This window comes from Varanus komodoensis, unplaced genomic scaffold (assembly GCF_004798865.1).
Source record: "Varanus komodoensis strain SLA01 unplaced genomic scaffold, ASM479886v1 scaffold23, whole genome shotgun sequence".
NCBI classification, from domain to species: Eukaryota; Metazoa; Chordata; class Lepidosauria; order Squamata; family Varanidae; genus Varanus; species Varanus komodoensis.
Genome location: NW_025335627.1, coordinates 4,167,283 through 4,186,008, shown reverse-complemented (window position 1 = coordinate 4,186,008; position 18,726 = coordinate 4,167,283). Strand labels below are relative to the sequence as shown.

General features: G+C 44.5%; 1 protein-coding gene across 2 annotated transcripts in view; it reads left to right on the top strand.

Annotated features, from left to right (window-relative positions):
• The first annotated feature begins 1,119 nt into the window (after nt 1–1,119).
• FTCD (formimidoyltransferase cyclodeaminase) overlaps nt 1,120–18,726 on the top strand; it is a 29,514-nt gene continuing 11,907 nt past the window's right edge. Inside the window, exons 1-8 of one of the 2 annotated variants that reach the window (XM_044431911.1) lie at nt 1,120–1,206; nt 2,571–2,754; nt 4,123–4,251; nt 6,201–6,289; nt 7,161–7,340; nt 12,031–12,168; nt 13,384–13,515; nt 17,249–17,310. In XM_044431911.1, the coding sequence (XP_044287846.1) occupies nt 1,153–1,206; nt 2,571–2,754; nt 4,123–4,251; nt 6,201–6,289; nt 7,161–7,340; nt 12,031–12,168; nt 13,384–13,515; nt 17,249–17,310 (968 nt within the window). In that variant the 5' untranslated portion in view covers nt 1,120–1,152. The remainder of the gene's footprint in view (nt 1,207–2,570; nt 2,755–4,122; nt 4,252–6,200; nt 6,290–7,160; nt 7,341–12,030; nt 12,169–13,383; nt 13,516–17,248; nt 17,311–18,726) is intronic. The other variant, XM_044431912.1, reaches the window with a different exon arrangement.

The following is an 18,726-nucleotide window of genomic DNA, read 5'->3' as shown; positions in this document are numbered from 1 at the left end:
GAAAAAAATCTGGTGATAAAGCTCCTAAGATAAACAAGTGTAGGAACAACCTGCTTTCTTGCTGAAACTCTGGCTGTCAGAAAAGGCTTGTTCTCTTATGGTGTCCAGATTCCCTCCATGTGAAAGAGCAAACGGGCAAATAAATATAAGACTGAGTCTTGAACTTCATCCTGGATAAGAGAAAGATGAAATAAATACTAGTCCATTCTTCCCACCATATATATCACAAGTATTCATAAGATCACATATGAGCTTACACATTCATAGGTGATAATAAAATGTGCAACAGCTTTCTTTTGATCATAAAATTTGTAACATCAGACGTTCCTGGGGCAACATTTCAACAATTTGTACAGACCTGTTTCTTCAGAATCTAAATTTCTAGATTGTGAGTTCTTAGCAAACTGCACACAATGTTAAATGTGTATTCACAGATCTGCAGGGATGCATGTCCTGAAAGCTGCCATGCAGCTCCTCTGTCTGAATCCGAGTGTGGTTGGAGCTTAAGACTGGCTGCGGTTCCAAAGAAAATCACCCCTTCCAAAGAAGCTATATAAAAAACCCAGGAGGGAAATGCTAAACTCTTTTATAATTAATTTAAGCTGCAATTTTATATGCTTCTGTGAAATGATTTGAGTGATGGTTAGTAAAACTCACTTTTGGTTGTAATGAATGACTTAGTTTTGCCGTAGAACTTGGTTCCATTCTTGGGCAAAACACATGCAGCCAACTATATTCCCTTTCATTCAAACAGCCTACAGTATCGTTGCTGCATACATACTGTATATTCTCTCATTTCAGTCAAACAGTCATTCTGGCATGGTTTTGATGGTTTTAGAATATTTTTGCAGTGCCATTTTACCTTTAAATGCTGCTGTTGCATCACACTGTCATGACAATGATGCACACAGCCAGATCCAGTTTCAGCCTTGAAAAACAGAGGGAAAGTACAGTCCAAAGTACCAAGCTGTTAAGGCAAGCTTGTAGTTGATGTAGTTTGGGGTAGTTAATTAAAAACCCAGAATATTAAGCAAGGCTACTGGCTGTAAGCCACAAAGTCTCCTGATCCTATAGTTACATTTTTCAGCCAGAAGGGTAGAAGGGTTGTAACAGACAGGACTCCAACACATCTAGAAAACCCACAACTGAGCAATGGCAAAATTAGTGGAGTGTGTCCCCAATTTCTCTGAAGGTAACAACAAAGAGGTAAGTTCTGAAGTATTTTCTGTACAAAATAAGTAACTGCCTTAGAGCAGTTACTTATCTCTAGTGGTTCCACTGGAGCAGAGTGCTGGATTTTTCTTCTCCAAACTGTTACTCTTCTCCCAGAGTTTCCTCTTCATAGCGTTTCCTCAAGTCAGCATCCTTCATATGTGCTTCAACCTGCTATTGCTCTTCCATCTCTGGTGTCTCTTGTTGTTCCTGCAGTACCAGTGTTTTCTCCAATAATTTGTCACTTGTTCTTATTTCACCTTTTCTTCTAATAATGCAAATACCTTGCATTTATTGCAGGTACACACCTCTTAGTCTCAGGCAGGAATGCAAGCATTGCCGAACACTTTGTGGGTTACTTCCACTGGAGACTTCTTTCCACTCATTGTGTGCTATAGAGGGATACACAGAGGGAGCTGGGAAAACACAGATTTATCAATTTTCACATGCTGCTAGGTGTGCAGGCTGCTGTCTTGAGTGGGTCAGCTGAAGTCTCTGCTGTTTGCAGTGACTGTATGCAGTGACCTCCCCTCATTTCTCCCTAGACATGCACATGGCAGGCATGTCATGAGCAGAACCGGCTGGAGCCGGGGGTCAGACTAGGTGGCCCAGGAGGTCGCTTCTGACTCACTCTATTTCTGTGGTTCTCTGTTTCCCAAAATTCCTCAGGCTTATGCAGATTATCCCTGCCACTCCCAACGAAGTGGGGTAAAGCAGTGATTTCAGAAACCAGGGAAAAACATTTTTCTCCTGCACTCTAGCTGATGGAGGACAATGTGGGTGCAGTCCTGCTGGCTTTGGGGGGCACACAGGGGCTGGCCATGGGCCACCATTTGTTCTCCCCTGATTTAAACATTGATTTACTCTAAAAAGCAGACAAAAACTCATTTTAACAGAGCTCAAGCCATTTCAAGGAGAGACAGTTCAGGTCTCTGATGTCACAAGCACCTCCAGAACAGCACTGTGAACAAGAGTCCGATTCCCCTGATCTTGGCCTTGGACAAGGAACCGCACTTCTTCTTCATGGTCTCATGGAAGGGCTGGTGTACTTGCACAGGGCACCTCTCTCAACGGTGCTCGAACCCACCTGTGGGATGGCACTTTTTATCAAGTGGCTCTCCAAGTAGTTTGAAGCCGTGCAGGGAAAGGTACATGTCTAAATTTGTCGAGGTAAAATGAATGGTGCCTGAATTTATGTAATTAAAAATTACATTCAGAGTGCCTTTTAAGTAGGAAATATTACAGATGTAGCCGATCACAGGGCCATGTTTTGCACAGAAAAGATGTATTGAGTCTTCTAGTGCAGTGCAGGAGGTGCTGCTGATCCAAGGTCTCTAACAGGGAACACTCTGGCACAGGTGATAGAGGCGATCGGCCAGGCCATCTCTCAGACAAAGGGCTGCGTGCTCCTGGACACAGATGCAGGCCCTTCCACCAATCGGACGGTTTACACTTTTGTGGGGAGTCCCGAAGCTGTTGTAGAGGGCGCCTTGAACGCAGCCAGAACAGCCTTTCAGCTCATTGACATGGCAAAACATAAAGGTAAGGACACGGGAAGTGGAGATCAAGGGAGCTAAACAGAGCTCTTGAGGGTGTCTTGGTGGTAAATAGTGCTGACTTTTTGCTTCCAAAACTATTTGTCTTGTCTTGGATATGGTAAAATGTATTTTTAAGAGCCAATACACACTTGTAAAGGCATAGGATTTGGACTTGTTGCCTCACATTTCAGGTCCTTGTAGTACTGAATTACAAGAGTTCCAAGTACCTTAGCTATAGCACGGTGGCAATAGCCACGGTAAATTGATTTGCTTTCTCTATTTTCTATAAAGCTTTGTGTTAAAAGAAGCTTGCATCACCAAATACAATCGCTACATTTCTAATTCACTATAGTGCAACAGTAACTCGTTGTTGTTAAGTGCTGTCAAGTTGTCTCTGACTTATGGTGACCTTATGAATGAATGCGTCTCTTGTCATCCACCTTCCCACCTCATCGATGCAGGTGCTGGGAATATTGCTGTTGATAGCCCTCCTGTAACTCTAATGCCCACTCTGCTCATAAGAGGTTTTTTTGTTGTCATGTGCTATCAAATACTCTCCAAATTATGGCAACCCTATACATGGATGCTCTCCAAAGTGTCCTGCCTTTCGTAGCCTTGTTCAGCTCTTTTAAATACAAGGTTATGAAACTAACTTGATGGCATGTAACAACAGCTCCTAGACAAGGTTTTTACAAAGCCATTATACCTTCTTGTTAAGAGATACTCCAGAGGGTCCAGATGTTGCCTTCTACACATGAGTTTTGCATATTTTTATACCACTTCTTCCATCTTTTTCCTTAATGCAGAAAATCTATTAAGCAGAGCAATGTGAAAAACTATACAATGCTAGCAGCACTATGTCTGAAAACATTGTAAGCTTGGTTCATTTCTGATACCAGACCTGGGATGCCTGAGGTGAATTAGTCTGGGGAAGTAATAATGTAGGGAAAGATTTAGCTCTCCCAAACCACATTTCACCCTTGTTATAAAAATAGTCCTTATTATCCTAATGTATACATGAATGTGGCAGACATGCAAAAAAATAAAAGAAACTGTTCCCATCAGATTTAACTTGGTGCTGGCTGAATTCGTGTCTTCTGTGCCATTGCTTAATTCCTAACTCATGTTTTCAGGTGTAGTCCTGAACCTGTGGTGTGTTAAGGTTTGTCTGGAGCCAGTGACCCTGAGAACAAATATGTTCATTTTAATCAGATATTTCTTCCAGAGTTTTCAGTGACTCCAGACATCAGGTTAGTCCTCAAAAACAGACTTCTGAAATTTCTGCATTTTCTATATTTTAACTTTATTTTGGCTGCCACATCTCCTTTCTAATTTTACTGCACATTTCTGAAGCCATGCTCTCCTGTTCCAGGTGAACATCCTCGGATGGGAGCCCTGGATGTTTGCCCATTCATCCCAGTGAGGAACGTTGCTATGGAAGAATGTATTCACTCTGCCAATCTCTTTGGAAAGCGGTTAGCAGATGAACTGCATGTGCCTGGTGAGCTGGTCGCAACAACAGAAGGATCCTGAATCAGAAAGTTCACAGCTGTCTGACAAGTGGCACCAAGTGAATTTTCAGCACGCGGATCTCTCTTGATCACCACTTGCCTAACTGCAATCTCACTTCTTCTAGTGGTCTGATTCACACATCACTGTGTTTTGTTATTAGTGCTCTCTCTCCCTCTCCCTCTAGATACAGACATGTACACTTTTATAAATACTCACGGGGATCGTGTCCATAGGTGCTGATCACCAAGGTGTGATCAGCAAGGGCATGCCTGCTCTGTGCCCCAGCATGTCATCTGTACAGACTGCTTGTTCAGACCTCTGTCTGTTGATATGTGTATGCTTAGGCCCCCTTAGAAATAGAGAAACATAGAAAAAAGTGAGTCAGAAGGGGCCTCCTGGGCCATCTGGCTCCAGCCGGCTTCACTCATGTAATTCCCAACATGTGGCTGCCCAGTCTTTCCTTGAACACCCTCACTGATGGGGCCTCAACTGCCTCCCTGGAAGCCTGTTCCATATCCACAGGTGCCTCCTCCAGTGCACAGAGACCATATGTTATACAGGGGGTTGTTACGTTATACTATGAGAATGGTCTGGAAGTCTCAGCTAGTACAGAATTCAGCTGCTAGATGTTGGCTTACCAGGGCTGAGGTTTGGAAACATGTGGCACTCCAGATGTGAATCAACTGCAACTTCTACCACCCTTCGCTGTTGGCTATTCTAGTTAGAGTTAATAGGAGTTCCACTCCAACAATACCTGGAAGGCTACACATTCTTGCGTCCAGTGGAGGGCAACAAAAATGATGCAGGGTTTGGAAACACTGCCCCCTGTGAGGAAAGACTGAGAGAACTGGGCATGTTCAGCCTTGAGAAGAGAAGACTGGGGGCAAGGAGGGGGACACACATGATATCCCTCTGTAAGTACTTCAAAGGCTGTCGTATAGAAGAAGGTCAAGATCTCTTCTTGCTGATGCCAGAGTGTTGGACACGGAATAAACAATTCAAGTTGCAGCAACCCAGATACAGGCTGGACATCAGAAAACGCTTCTTTATGGTCAGAGCAATACAACAGTAGAACCAACTGCCTAGAGAGGTGGTGGGCTCTCCCACACTGGAGACATACAAAAAAAACTTGGCAGCCATCTGAGTGGGATGGTCTAACTTGTGTCCTGCGACAGCAGAGGGTTGAACCCGATGGCCTTCATGGCCCCTTCCAACTCTACTATTCTATGATTCTATGATTTCTAGATTGGGACAGGTCTGCAGAATTTTTGGTTCAGTTACCAGATAGGCAAGAAATTGATGAAAGTGATGCTTTCTTTATAGCTTGGTTATTTTACACTGTGTCTTGATTGCTCTGCAACTTTTCCATTAGGATGGCTCTGCGGAGAAGGGGTAGGCAATGGGACATCATATGCGCCAGTGTGTTTCAGTGTGTTTCTTAGGGCCCACCAAGGTGTTCTATGCCTTCTATTTAAAAGAAATCACACAGTAACTGGGATTGCAGCAAAATTGGTTTCTTCTGAGGTTGAACTCTGGGTTTCAAAGGAATTGTTTAAGTGTGTTGGGGCAGGGACTTCACCTGCGCCTTGTACTTCATCTCTAAAGTACAAGTCTCTCTCTTTTGCTGTGCTTTCCATGGCAGATGCTTTGTGGTGGAGGCCAGGAGAGTTTATCAAATTGCCATAAGTGTCGAAAAAGGTTTCCCACTCTGCTATAGAATTTAAAGGAGTAGAAGCACAAATATTTATGTAAGTTAGGCATGTCATAGATTGCTTTTCAGACGTTCATGCAAAAATAAAATTTATTCATGCACTGAGGAAAGAAACCACAGATGGAATTGTCTGAGTCTTATTATAATTCAATTAATTTTAGTAATGCAGTATGTTTAAATGATGAATGAAGATATTTAAATATACTTCTTCAAATCTTTCTTTGCAGTGTATCTGTATGGCGAAGCAGCACTGAAGGAAAGCAGACGCTCTTTACCAGCCATCCGAGCAGGAGAGTATGAAGGCCTCCCCAAGAAAGTGAGATGTTGTGTTGTTTATAACAGCAGCTGCACTGCAGTGAGAACAAGGATCAGTATCACAGTCTGGGAAATAAGAAGGAACACTCAGCTTTGACTGGAGCTGGTTCCCAGTTACTATCATGGTTCTATCATGGCTGCACCTTCAAGGCCTTGCTGATGGATCTATTAGTTACTTGCGCCAAATTTCACTCAAGGGACTGGCATGGGAGGAGGGTCCCTCTCACTCCTGCCATGAAACTCCCCCAAATGACTCTTTTTATATACATTTCTTCATGAACGTTCTTCCATGAAGAAAAAGAGTCGTGTCAGAATTAACTCACAGTGTCTTTATAAAAGAAATAAAGATAACATCCAAAGCCCACAAAGCCTATCTCTAAAAATGACTTGAACAATTCGGCTTAAAAGCTCAGCTTTTATATAGCTACTAAATTTATCTCCAAAGCAATGCTGCATAAAGCAGCCCCAGGTGCTGATGTCAACAGCTGAACTTGTCCCAAACAATTTCGACTTAGATGATAAGTTTTGAGGACCACGGTGGTCTCCGCTTCATGGTCCCCACCATGGAAGCACACTGTGCAAGGTGCCATCCCTGTTTTTGCCACTGCATTTCCAGTTTTCAGACAGAAATGCGATAGCAGGGTCTTGCTGCACACACTCTCTGGCATACCAAGAAACCAGGCTCCTGACAGAAAGTACAATACTATTTGTTATTAATTGTCAACACAGAGAAGAGAAATTAATCATTTCAGGTGTTTGGCTGATTCAGCATACCAACTACCTGGCTCTGCCTCCCTCTCTTGAACACAGTGAGTATATATTTACGACTGGAATAAAGCCACCCACTTTTTTCTTTGTTTTCCCCCCACAAGCTCAGAGAGGAAGAATGGATTCCTGATTTTGGTCCTGCAACCTTTGTTCCAAGATGGGGAGTGACAGTAACAGGTGCACGGAAATTCCTCATAGCGTATAATGTCAATTTGCTGTGCACAAAGGAGCTGGCACACCGGATAGCACTTAATATTCGGGAGCAGGGCCGTGACAAGGACCAGGTATCCCACTGTTCAGGACAGAAATCACTGGTAGATCTCTCCTGCCCCTCATTCCTTTTGCTATTTGGCCCACTTCCAGGTCAAATAGATTCCTCCTCTAAGGGTTCAAGCATAACCTGGCTTTACGTAGGGATGATGTAGGGATGAGAAAACTAGCAATTTCTGAGCACACCTAAATTCTCTGAAAATCAACTCAAAGCTCATTTTTGCATGCTCCCATTTTTCTTTTCAACTAGCTTTTTGGCCCATTCAAGTGGAAAAGTATGCGTTTCTATGTCTGTGTATTTTGAAAGTACACACTTATCCTCAATTGAGAGCAGCATGAACATTTTTTTAAATGTTGCATTTCAAATTGTGCAAAGCTTGAAAAAATGTACATGTTTCAATCAGGATTACAAATTTTGGGAATATGAAATAATTTCTCCAAAAACAACACAATTTCCAAATTGAGGGTTGTGGATGGGATGTTTTACAAATAGAAATGAAATTCTCAACAACCCCAGTTTTTCTGTATGATCTGCTAGGTGGCATCCCCTGGATCCAATAGGCTTAATCATATAGGTGTGTTCCGTACTTTCTTGCCTATCTCCTTCCCACTTCACAGATGCAGGGCTTGGGAGAATCACTTTTAGTAGATGGCAAAAGAAGAAGGGGATGGCAGAGGATGAGGTGGCTGGATGGAGTCACTGAAGCAGTTGGTGTGAGCTTGAGTGGACTCTGGGGGATGGTGGAGGACAGGAAGGCCTGGAGGAATGTTGTCCATGGGGTCGCGATGGGTCGGAGATGACTTCGTGACTAACAACAACAACAACCTGTAGCTCTATAGCTCATTTTGCTGTTGTTATCTGCTGCCAAATCATCTCTACCTTATGGCAACCCTAGGAATGAATATCCTTCAGGATGCCCTGTCCTTGATAGCCCTGCTCAGCGCTTATAAACTCAAGGCTGTGGGCTCATTTATGGAATTGATCTCTTTCACAGTTGGTCTTCCTTTTTTCCTTCTGTCTTCAACATTCCCTAGCCTTCTCCAGGGAGTCTTGTCTTTCCAACTTGTCTGAAATACAGCAGCTTCAGTTTCATTATTTTTGTTTCCAGGGCAAGGTCTGCTTGTTTGTTTTTCTGCTGGTCCAGGGTATTTGTGAAGCTCTTCACTAGCACCATGTTTTCCACAGATTCGTGTTCTTGTAAACCTTCTTCACTGTCCAACTTTCACACCCATATACGGTGATGGGAATACAATGATGTGGATAATCTTGGCCTTGGTCTTTAGCGAAATGCCCTTACTCTTGATTATCTTTCTTAGTTCATTCATTGCAGCCCTTCCAATTATAATTCTTGGCTGCAGTTTCCTTTGAATTGATGAGTCAATGTATGCCAACTCTTTCCCAATTTCCATTTCTTCATTGTTGACTGTAAAGTTGGGTAATTGTCTGTATTCATGGCTTTTATTTTCTTAATGTTTAGCTGGAGTCCTCCATGAGTGTGAGTGACCACTCTATCCTATGCTTTGAGACCAGGAGAACAGGGATGAGTCAAGTACTAGGAGGTGGGACTTCACAAGAGCCAACTTTGGTCAATTGAAGGCCAGGCTGGGAGGTGTCCTTGGACAGGGCACTGGAAGGCAAGGGAGTTCAAGAGGGGTCAATGGCACTAAAAAGGGAGGACTTGGAGATGCAAGCGTTAATGATACTACTGATTAGCTAGGCAGGGAGGCATAGAGGGCACCACAGTGGATGTGAAGAGAGGGGGTAAGAGGAATAAAAGCAAAAAGGACCTCCACAGGAAATGGACACTGGGGCAAGTGGAAGGTGGCTTGATGCAGAAGGATTCTTCGCAAGGCTAAAGTTGATTATGTGGCGAGACTTGCAGAGAAAGTCAAGAGCAACAGAAGGGGCCTCCATTTTTATGCAACTAGTAAGCAGACAGGGAGACAGGCTGTGGGACTGCTTAAAAGTGAGGGAGGGGATCTATAAAGGAAAAGGCACAAGTGTTAAATGATTAGTTTCCTTCTGTGCTCTCCCCAACACAAGTTGGGGGAGGTCTACCTGGGGGGCCAGATGAGGCTGGGGTTATGGGGGCACAAATTGGAGTCACTGCCCTAGAAGTTGAGGAGCTCCTCAGGGCCTGGATGTTACAAAGGTGCCTGGTCCTGATGGGTTGCACCTGAGGTTGCTTCAGGAATTGGCAGAGGTACTCTTGCATTCCTTGGCTTTCATTTTTGAGGCCTTGTGGAAATCAGGGGGAGTACTAGAGGCTTGGACAATAGTGACAGCAGGCCCAATCTTCAGAAAGGGTAGCAGAGGAGACAAGGGGCTTTACAGGCCAGTTAGCCTAACGTCCATTCTGGGAAAGATGATGGAAAGGCTCATGATTAGGAAGACTCTGGAAACTCTAGACAGGGAAGGGGGTTCAGCAGCCATGCAAGATGGCTTCTCCAAAAATGGGTACTGCCAGATGAACCATATGCAATTCTATGATAAGGTTCCAGTGTGGCTAGAAGGAGGGGACATGGTAGAGGTGGTTTACCGGATTTCAGCAGGAACTTTGACAAGGTGCTCCATGGTAGCCTGGTTGAGAAACTGATGAGCCCCGGAATAGCTCATGCGCTGTCTGATGGATGAGGGCATGGCTGACAGTCCACAAGCAGAGAGTAACTATCAGTGGGGAATCATCAGGACAGCAGCTGAACCCCTGGGGCTCAGTGCTGGGACCAATTCTGTTCATCCTCTTTCTTCATTTATGACCTGGAGAAGGAGGTAACCAGTCTGCTGATCAAGTTCGCAGACAATACCAAAGTGGGGGCAGTGGACAGCAGAGAAGCAGGCACCCCAGATCCAAAAGGATCTGGACAGACTGTGGAAGTGAAGCGGGGAGAACAGGATGGTGTTCGATGTGGGTAAGTGCCCTTGGGACTAAGAAATAGGTGCCATGGGTACAGGATGGGGAACAAGTGTCTGGAGAGAGGTACTTCTGAAAGGGATCTCAGGGTACTTGTTGATAGCAAGCTAAACATGAGCCAGCAGTGTGACGTGGCAGTTAAGAACGTGAACTCCACCTTTAGATGTATAACCAGAAACATGGCTTCCAGATCCAGAGAGGTGCTGGTGCCGCTCTATAACACTCTGGTGCACTCACAACTGGAGAACTGTGCCCAGTTCTGGGCTCCAACTTATAGAAGAGACATAGCTGGGCCAGGATCAGTTCAGTTCAGGCTCACAAGGATGGTAGCTGGATTGGGAGGCATGACATATGTCCTGAGGGAGCTGAGTCTGGAGAAGAGGAGACTCTGAAGGGAGTTGATAATGACATATTGGGTGGGGGGGGGGTGAGGCGGCTTCTGACCTGCCATGTTTCTGTTTTGCATTTTCTTATTTCACTTTCTGAGTTTCTGCCAGCAATATGGCATCAATGGCATATTTAAATTACTGATGTATCTTTTGCCCATTTTTACTCCATCCTGTGAGCCTAATCCAGCTTTCCCTGTGATGTCTTCTGCATATAGAATGAATGGATAGGGAGATGAAATAACCCTATGCCTATGGGAAACCATCGTGTTACTCCATATTCTGTCCCAACTGCAATTTCTTATCCGCAATACAGGACAATCAAGTGCTGAGGCACACCAGGCTCCTTCGGGACCATCTGTACCTTCTCTTTCTATTGTTTTGCACTGGCCGTTCTTTTTATCTCTATGGGATAGTTGTTGAAAGTCACATTGAGAATTCTGACCCTGTGTGTCTCACCTTTTGGTTTTGTTTCTCACCTGTGCTTAGCGACTGTAAGTGCATTTTCCATTATCCAAGTTGTATTTTGGCACTATGCTTTTGTTACTTATCTTTTTCAGCTTTGCTCTGACTTTTGATATTAAGAGCTCAGAGTCACTACTACAAACTGTTCCTTGTCTTCTTTTGGTAGTAAGAATACAGCTTCTCTGTCTCTGACTTGCAGTTACACAGACTACCTGATTTCTGTACTGGCCACCTGGTGATGTCCCTGTGTATGGAGCATGGATTTGCAATAACAGATGGTTGACTTGGCACAATTCTATCATCCTACTTTTGCATCCAGTCAGCTATCTTGTTGGTGTTACCCATTTCCTCTGGGACACTTGCATAAAAGATTTCTTCTTCAGCATCTGTTGGTGGAACATAGAGTTGAATGATGGTTGTGTCGATAGGTTTTCTAAGAATTCTGACTGATATGATTCCGTTTGATTTTGCACGATAGCCCTTTAACTTCCTGTGCTACGTATTGCCTCTGTGTTGTCATTTCCAGAGTAAATTGCATTGCATCTGTCTGACTGTAAATGTCCCATTTTGGTTCACTTTAGTTTGTTCACAGACCTGACCCCTCGTTTCATAGTCTTGTAGGCTCATTCTTTCCAATACCTTTGTCTGCATACTGAGGATAATCAATTAGTGCCTATGTTGCAACAATAGGTGGGTAAGGTATCACAAAATTAATTGTTGCTGTATTGCTATGGTAAACCAACACAGCTATCCTTTTGGTATGTGTTGAAGAAATTGTATGAATTGTCTTAAAAATGAAAGTTCTTGGGAGCATTATAAAACCTTTAAAATCTTGCTTGGCTTTTGCTGGATTGGATTAAGAGAGAAAGGGACAGTGATGTTGGCATTTTAGCTGAGTGCATGTACAATTGAAATAGTTGGTTTCTGTTTATCCTTTTCAGCCTGGGCGATTGAAGCAGGTGCAAGGCATAGGCTGGTATTTGGAGGAGGAAAATATTGCTCAAGTTTCTACAAATGTGTTGGATTTTGAAACTACTCCCCTTTACATGGTTTATGAGGAGGTCTGTAGTGATGCCAAGGTGAGTTGTACAGGAATGCTGAGCAACCTGGTGCTGACATGATGTATTTGGAGTGAAATGCATTGAATACAGGGAGTTACAATCTAAAATGCTCCCTGAAGACTTCCCAAGCTATAACTTTGCTTCACTTTTAGAAACCTGACCTCAGACTTTACAACTGGTGAAGAAATGGGTGCAGTGTGGTGTGGGAAAAGAAGGAGAGTTGTCTGTTGGTCTAGGCAGCTGTGCTAGGAGCAGATTGCCTGGGACATATGTTAATGGACTTTATCTTCCCTGTGCTTCAGAGATTGCAGAACAATGTGGGAAGAAAAGGAAGTATTACCTAAGACAACCTGTAGCCTCCATGCAACATATTCTCTGGGTTCAGACAACACAAGATACCCAAGGGCTGAGTGTGGGTTGCTGTTGAACCATGGGGAGTTGTTGAATTGTGGGTTATCAAGTTATCTGAAGCCAAGCATTCTGGCTCAACGGTATGCTTGGCTTTATTAACCATTAATAAACTATGGTTATTAATCATGAACAACCCTGAGTGCATGCCATGAGCATGCCTCTCCCCCTTTCCCTTCCCAACTTGGAAGCTAATGACTTCTAAAATACAATCCTTCATTAAGTTAGGCTGGCTTGCAATAGAGAATAAACTGTTAACTAGTAGAGCTATCAAAGTAGTGATCCCTCTGGTTGGTGGAGTTAGCATTTGCCCAAGTCAGGAGTTGATTAAAAAATGAATCCCCCGCCCCTTTCTCCTCCAAAATGGGGCTGGCTCCACCATCAAGTTTTGTTTGTGGTTCACCCAGTGACTGTATTCACACATAATGACCAGCTGTGAGAGGAATTATGCGTGAATACCAGAAGCATGGTGTAACATGGCATGTTTGGTTTCCACGAATCACCACAGAGAACTTGTTGCAACCCATTTCAGCTTGTTAGACAGATCATTCTTGCGGATGGCACTGGTAATTGGGGATCCAACTGAATCGTGTTCAAAATTCCTGACAACAGGATTTATTTTCAGAAGGTGCAGTATTGATGTCAAATTATTGCCTCTGAGCTACTTTTCCAACATCAGCATGAGGCACAACCATGTCCCAATTTTGCCAGGGACTCATTGTCCCTAAACAGTTGCTTTAATCCCCAGTAACTCATGTGGGTTTGCTGGTCTCCAGATGAATAGCAATACTTTGACTGTTGTAAAATCCCACTTCTTGTTTCTAGAAATTAAATCTGCCAGTGGTGGGATCTCAGCTTGTGGGTCTAGTTCCCAAGAAGGCCATGTTGGATGCAGCAGAATTTTATATTAAGAAAGAAAATCTATTCATCTTTGAGGAAGATCATAAAGTCAGACTGGTAACTTTTCAGTATTCATATCTGGTATTTTAGAAATTTATTTATTTATTTATTTATTAAAACATTTTTATGCTGCCCCATTCGCCGAAGCCTCGGGGCAGCTTACAACAATAAATTAGAAACCACCTAAATAAAAATTAAAATATATACATTAGAATAATAATAATTTAAAAAATATACATACATATGTGTGTGTGTGTATATATATATACACACACACACACACACACACAATATAAAATAAGCTGCCCTGGCCAGATAAGATTCAATAGTATTAACATTTAAAATGCTGCTTAAATAAAAAGGTCTTCGCCTGGCACCGAAAAACAAATAATGACAGCACCAGGCAGACCTCTCTAGGGAGCGCATTCCATAACTTAGGCGCCACCGCTGAGAAAGCCCTCCTCCGAGTACCCACCCTCCTAATTTCTTTCACGGAGGGCTCCCGGAGAAGGGCCTCTCCCGCCGATCTCAGGGGGCGGCTGGGCATATATGGATGTAAGCGCTCCTTCAGGTAACCAGGACCCAAGCCGTTTAGGGCTTTATAGGTCATCACCAACACCTTGAATTGAAATTAAGAAGGATTGAAATATTTGAATGCCCTATGAATTGTATTCAGAGGATTAATTAATGTAGAATCTAAAAAATTGACTCAGAGGCTGTTTCTTAATTTCTCTCGATAACACAGATACTTCAAAGACCCATTTAAGGACAACCCACATTCCTTTGCAGTCACTTTGATTTTCCCATTGTCTCTGGACATCAATTTTTCTGATAACGTAGAAACATAGAAACATAGAGTGAGTCAGAAGGGGTCTCCTGAGCCATCTAGTCTGACCCCTGGCTCCAGCTGGCTCTGCTCACGACATGCCCACCATGTGCATGTCTAGCCTATCCTTGAACACCCTCACCAGTGGGACCTCAGCCACCTCCCGTGAAAGCCCATTCCATACCCTTGGGGTCCTAACTGTCAGGAAGCACTTCCTGGGATCTAAATTGAACCTTGGTTCCCTGAGCTTCACTCCATTGGAGCGCATCCTGCCCTCCTCTGCAGGGGAGAACAGGTCTCCACCCATCTCCATGTGACACCCCCTCACATACTTGTATGTTGCTAACAGATCCCCCCTGAGTCTCCTCTTCTCCAGGCTGAAAAACCTTTGTTCCCTCAGTCTTGCCTCATATGGCTTTCCCTGCAATCTGGCCATGATCCCTGTGGTCCTATACTGCACTGACTCTAACCTGGCTATATCCTTCTTGTAATGAGGGGCCCAGAGCAGAACACAATACTCCAGTTGTGGGCACACTAGAGTTGTATAGAGTGGTAGTAATACCTCTCTCCATCTAGAAGCCAGGCTTCTGGCTGTGCAACCAAGGGTGGCGTTTTCCCTCTTGACCACCCCATCTCACTGCCGACTCATGTTTAGCCTGTAGTCAACCAGCACCCCGAGGTCCCTTTCACAATGCTGCTCTCCAGCCTTGTCCCCTAACCTGTCCCCTAACCTGTACTTATGACACCCATTCCTATGCCCCAAGTGCAAGACCATGCACTTATCCACATTGAACACCATCCTGTTGTCTCCTGCCCACTTCCATAGTCTGTCCAGATCCTTTTGGATCTGGAGTACCTACTCCTCAGTTGTGATCACTGCCCCCATTTTAGTATCCTCTGCAAATTTAATCAGCAGACTGTTCACCCCTTCTTCCATGTTGTTGATGAAAAGATAAAACAGGATCAGTCCCAGGACTGAGCTCTGGGGGACCCCGCTTGTCACTGACCACCATCCTGATGATTCCCCACTGATGGTTAACTTTTGGTCAGTCAACCATGCTCTAATCCATGGGACAGGGCATATCCTCAGTTTTTCAACCAGGATATCATGGGGCACTTTGTCAAAGGCCTTGCTGAAATCCAGGTAAACTACATCCACTGCATCCCCTCCATCTGGCCATCTCGAAATCTTGTCATAGAATTCCACAAGGTTTGTCTGGCAGGACCTGTTTTTGCGGAAGCTATGCTATGTGGCTGCTGACTTCTCTTCCCTATCTAGCATCACTAGATCTCTTGCTATTATGAGCCTTTCCATTGTTTTTCCTACAATGGATGTAAGGCTAACAGGTCTGTAATTCCCCATGTCCCTTCTACTACCCTTTTTGAAAAATGGTACCACTGACACCACCCTCCAGTCCTCTGGAACTTCACCCATTCTCTATGAGGCCTCAAAAATGGAGGCCAGTGTGTGTGTGAGAGAACTCTTGCCAACTCTTGAAGTATTCTTGGGTGTAACCCGTCATGGCCCGGTGCCTTTGTAACATGCAGTGCCCTGAGGAGCCCCTCGACTTCTGGGGGGGACTCTAATCTGTGCCCTTAAGTCCCCGGCCTCATCTATTCTCCCATGAGGATCTCCCCCGTCCTGCTTTGGGAAGAACACAGAGGCAAAATAGTCATTTAGCCTCTGTGCCTGTTCCCTCTCATCAGTCACTGGATCCCCTTCCTCCTTATTTAGCAGTCCCACTACTTCTCTCCCCTTCCTCTTGTTATTTACATGCTGCTAGAAGCCCTTTTTGTTCCTCTTGATATTCTTTGCAAGTCTCAGCTCGTAATCAGCCTTAGCCTTGCGAAGAATCCTTCTGCAATGGACCTTCTCCCCTCGGTATACCCTTTTGTCTATTTGCCCCAGTGCCCATTTCCCACAGAGGACCCTCTTGTGACTTATCCCTTTTACCACCTCCTTTTGCATCCATGTCGGCACTCTCCTTCACTTCCCCACCTTACTAACTACAGGCATCGTCAAGACTTGCTCCTCTAAAACCTCCCTTTGGAGTGCCATCCACACCTCCTTGCCTTCTGGTAACCTATCCCAGGAGACTTTCCCCAGTCTGGCCTTCAGTTGGCCAAAGTTGGCCCTCGTGAAGCCCCAGCTTCTAGTGCTCGACCTGCTGCACGTCCCCATTCCCCTGATCTCAAGCAAAGAATGGACTGATCACCTGCATCCAGTGCTCCCCTAATCTGTACCTCATCTAGCAGCTCCTCCCTGTTGGTCAAGACCAAGTCAAGGATGTCCCCACCCCCCACATTGCCTCTCAGATCCTCTGCGTGAAAAAACCTCCCTCTGTAGCATCTAGGAAGCAACATGACCTGACTGTCACCACTGAGTGAGTCTCCCAACTAATATCCGGGAGGGTGGGGGATGTTATAGTTGAACTTCAATTCCCATCAGTTTCAGCCAACATAAGCAATGCTGAGGGTTGATTTGGTCCTCATCCCTCTCTTGTGGCTATACTTGGGGAAAGGAAGAGCTATGTTTCTAAATAAATAAATTAAAGCTGTGGGAAGTGGGAGGGCTTGAAAACTCTGTCTAGGTTAACTGTGCAAAGGCTTGCTATGTTTAATGAGGTGCAAGCTTTTGTACAATAAATCAGACATGCGCACACATCCCAACTTGGAAATGAAGCAACAGATAGGGAGATGATCTGCTATGAGCTGTTCCTCCACAAATCATTTTCTTGAGGAAACCTCAAGGTTTGATCACTTAAGTGTTAGGCAGACCTGCTGATCCGCACAACTAGAGGTTGGCCACAGGCCGGGTACCATTCCACAGAGCTGGTCCTGTCATGGCTTGCTGGCCAGTTCAATTTGAATTGAAATTGATCCAGTAAAGGAAAGTCGCCTGTTCCATATTTCAGCTTCTGTTTAATCAAGTTAGCATCTATAACCTTATATTTTTAATCTCAGGTTATCAACCGCTTGGGCCTAGATTCTTTGTCTCCATTCAATCCCAAGGAGCGCATAATTGAGTATGGACATTTTCATTTCCTTTTTGTTCTTTTTTTCCTCTTACTACTGCACATCTGGAGAGTGAGGTTGGGTTACTTACGGGTGGATCTGTAGAGGGCCACTTGTCATAGGATGTGATCCTGAAGTGCTACATGTTTTCCTCACATCTATCTGCACTGCAAGTGCAGTGGGAAGGGCTGCCACACAGTGGCTAAGAGAATAACTATTAGACTGAACTATCTCACTTTTCCTCCACCATTTTGTGAAGTGAGAGAGACCTTCACTAGCCTTCCTGAACCTGGTCCCATCAGTCAGTGGTTAGGAATGCTGGGAGTCACAATCCAAAATTGTGGCACTAGGGTGGGGAGGAATGATGTAAGGCACTCAGTCTATAGACTAATTAGGAGAGATTGGTTTTCTTTGACTTGCAGGGTATTCTCAAATTAATAGCATTTCTTCTTGGCAGAGCATTTCTTTTCGCAGTTGATGGAGCAGGCCGATAGTCTGGGGGACGGTCAGGATGATCTGGCATTAGCTGGATGTGCTCTGTCCAGCAACTGAATGGGGGAGGGGTTTCTTGATGCTGCTGCATTTGCCACTAGGCAAGGCTGGCCGAGAAAGGGATATGATGCACGGGGCCCTCTTGCTACTCAGTTTCAGTCAGAAATGTTTCTGCCACCCGTGCTAATCCTCATCTGGCACCAAAAATGCAGTCTCCCAACTCAGTTTAATTCGAGTGAAAGTGACTGGGCTGCAGGGGAGTAGCTTTGCTCTGTGACTAGAGTTCTTCATTGTGCTATATTCCTCATTGTGCTATAAAGCAGAAGTGAAGAACCTTTTTTAGTCAATGACCAGATTCCTTCCTGGCTAATTTCTCATTTTCAATGAGCAGTGAACAAGGCTGGAGCCAAGGCTGGCTACCACGGAAGCTTCTTTTCCTGTCTCTTTCCACCACCCCACTGCCTCCCCAGACCCTTTCTTCCCAGGCAGAGGGCTGTCAGGGAAGAGGTTAAAGTCTGAATTCACTGCAAGCAGAGAGCTTTTGAAATTAGGTGGTGAGACACTTGAAATTTAGAGTTAAATGCAGCTCTAGGCCTGCAGAGGAGAGACTGAGAGAACTGGGCATGTTCAGCCACGAGAAGAGAAGACTGAAGGCAGACATGATATCCCTCTATACGTACCTCAAAGGCTGTCACAAAGAGGAAGGTCAAGATTTCTTCTTGCTGAGACCAGAGTGCAGGACATGGAATAATCAAGTCAAGTTGCAGCAAGCCAGGTTCAGGTTAGATATCAGGAAAAGTTTCCTCACTGTCAGAGCAATATGATAGTGGAACCAGCTGCCTAGAGAGATTGTGGGCTGTCCCACACTAAAGACATTCAAGAAGAAACTGGGCCACCATTTGAGTGGGATGGTGTAACTTAGTGTCCTGCAACAG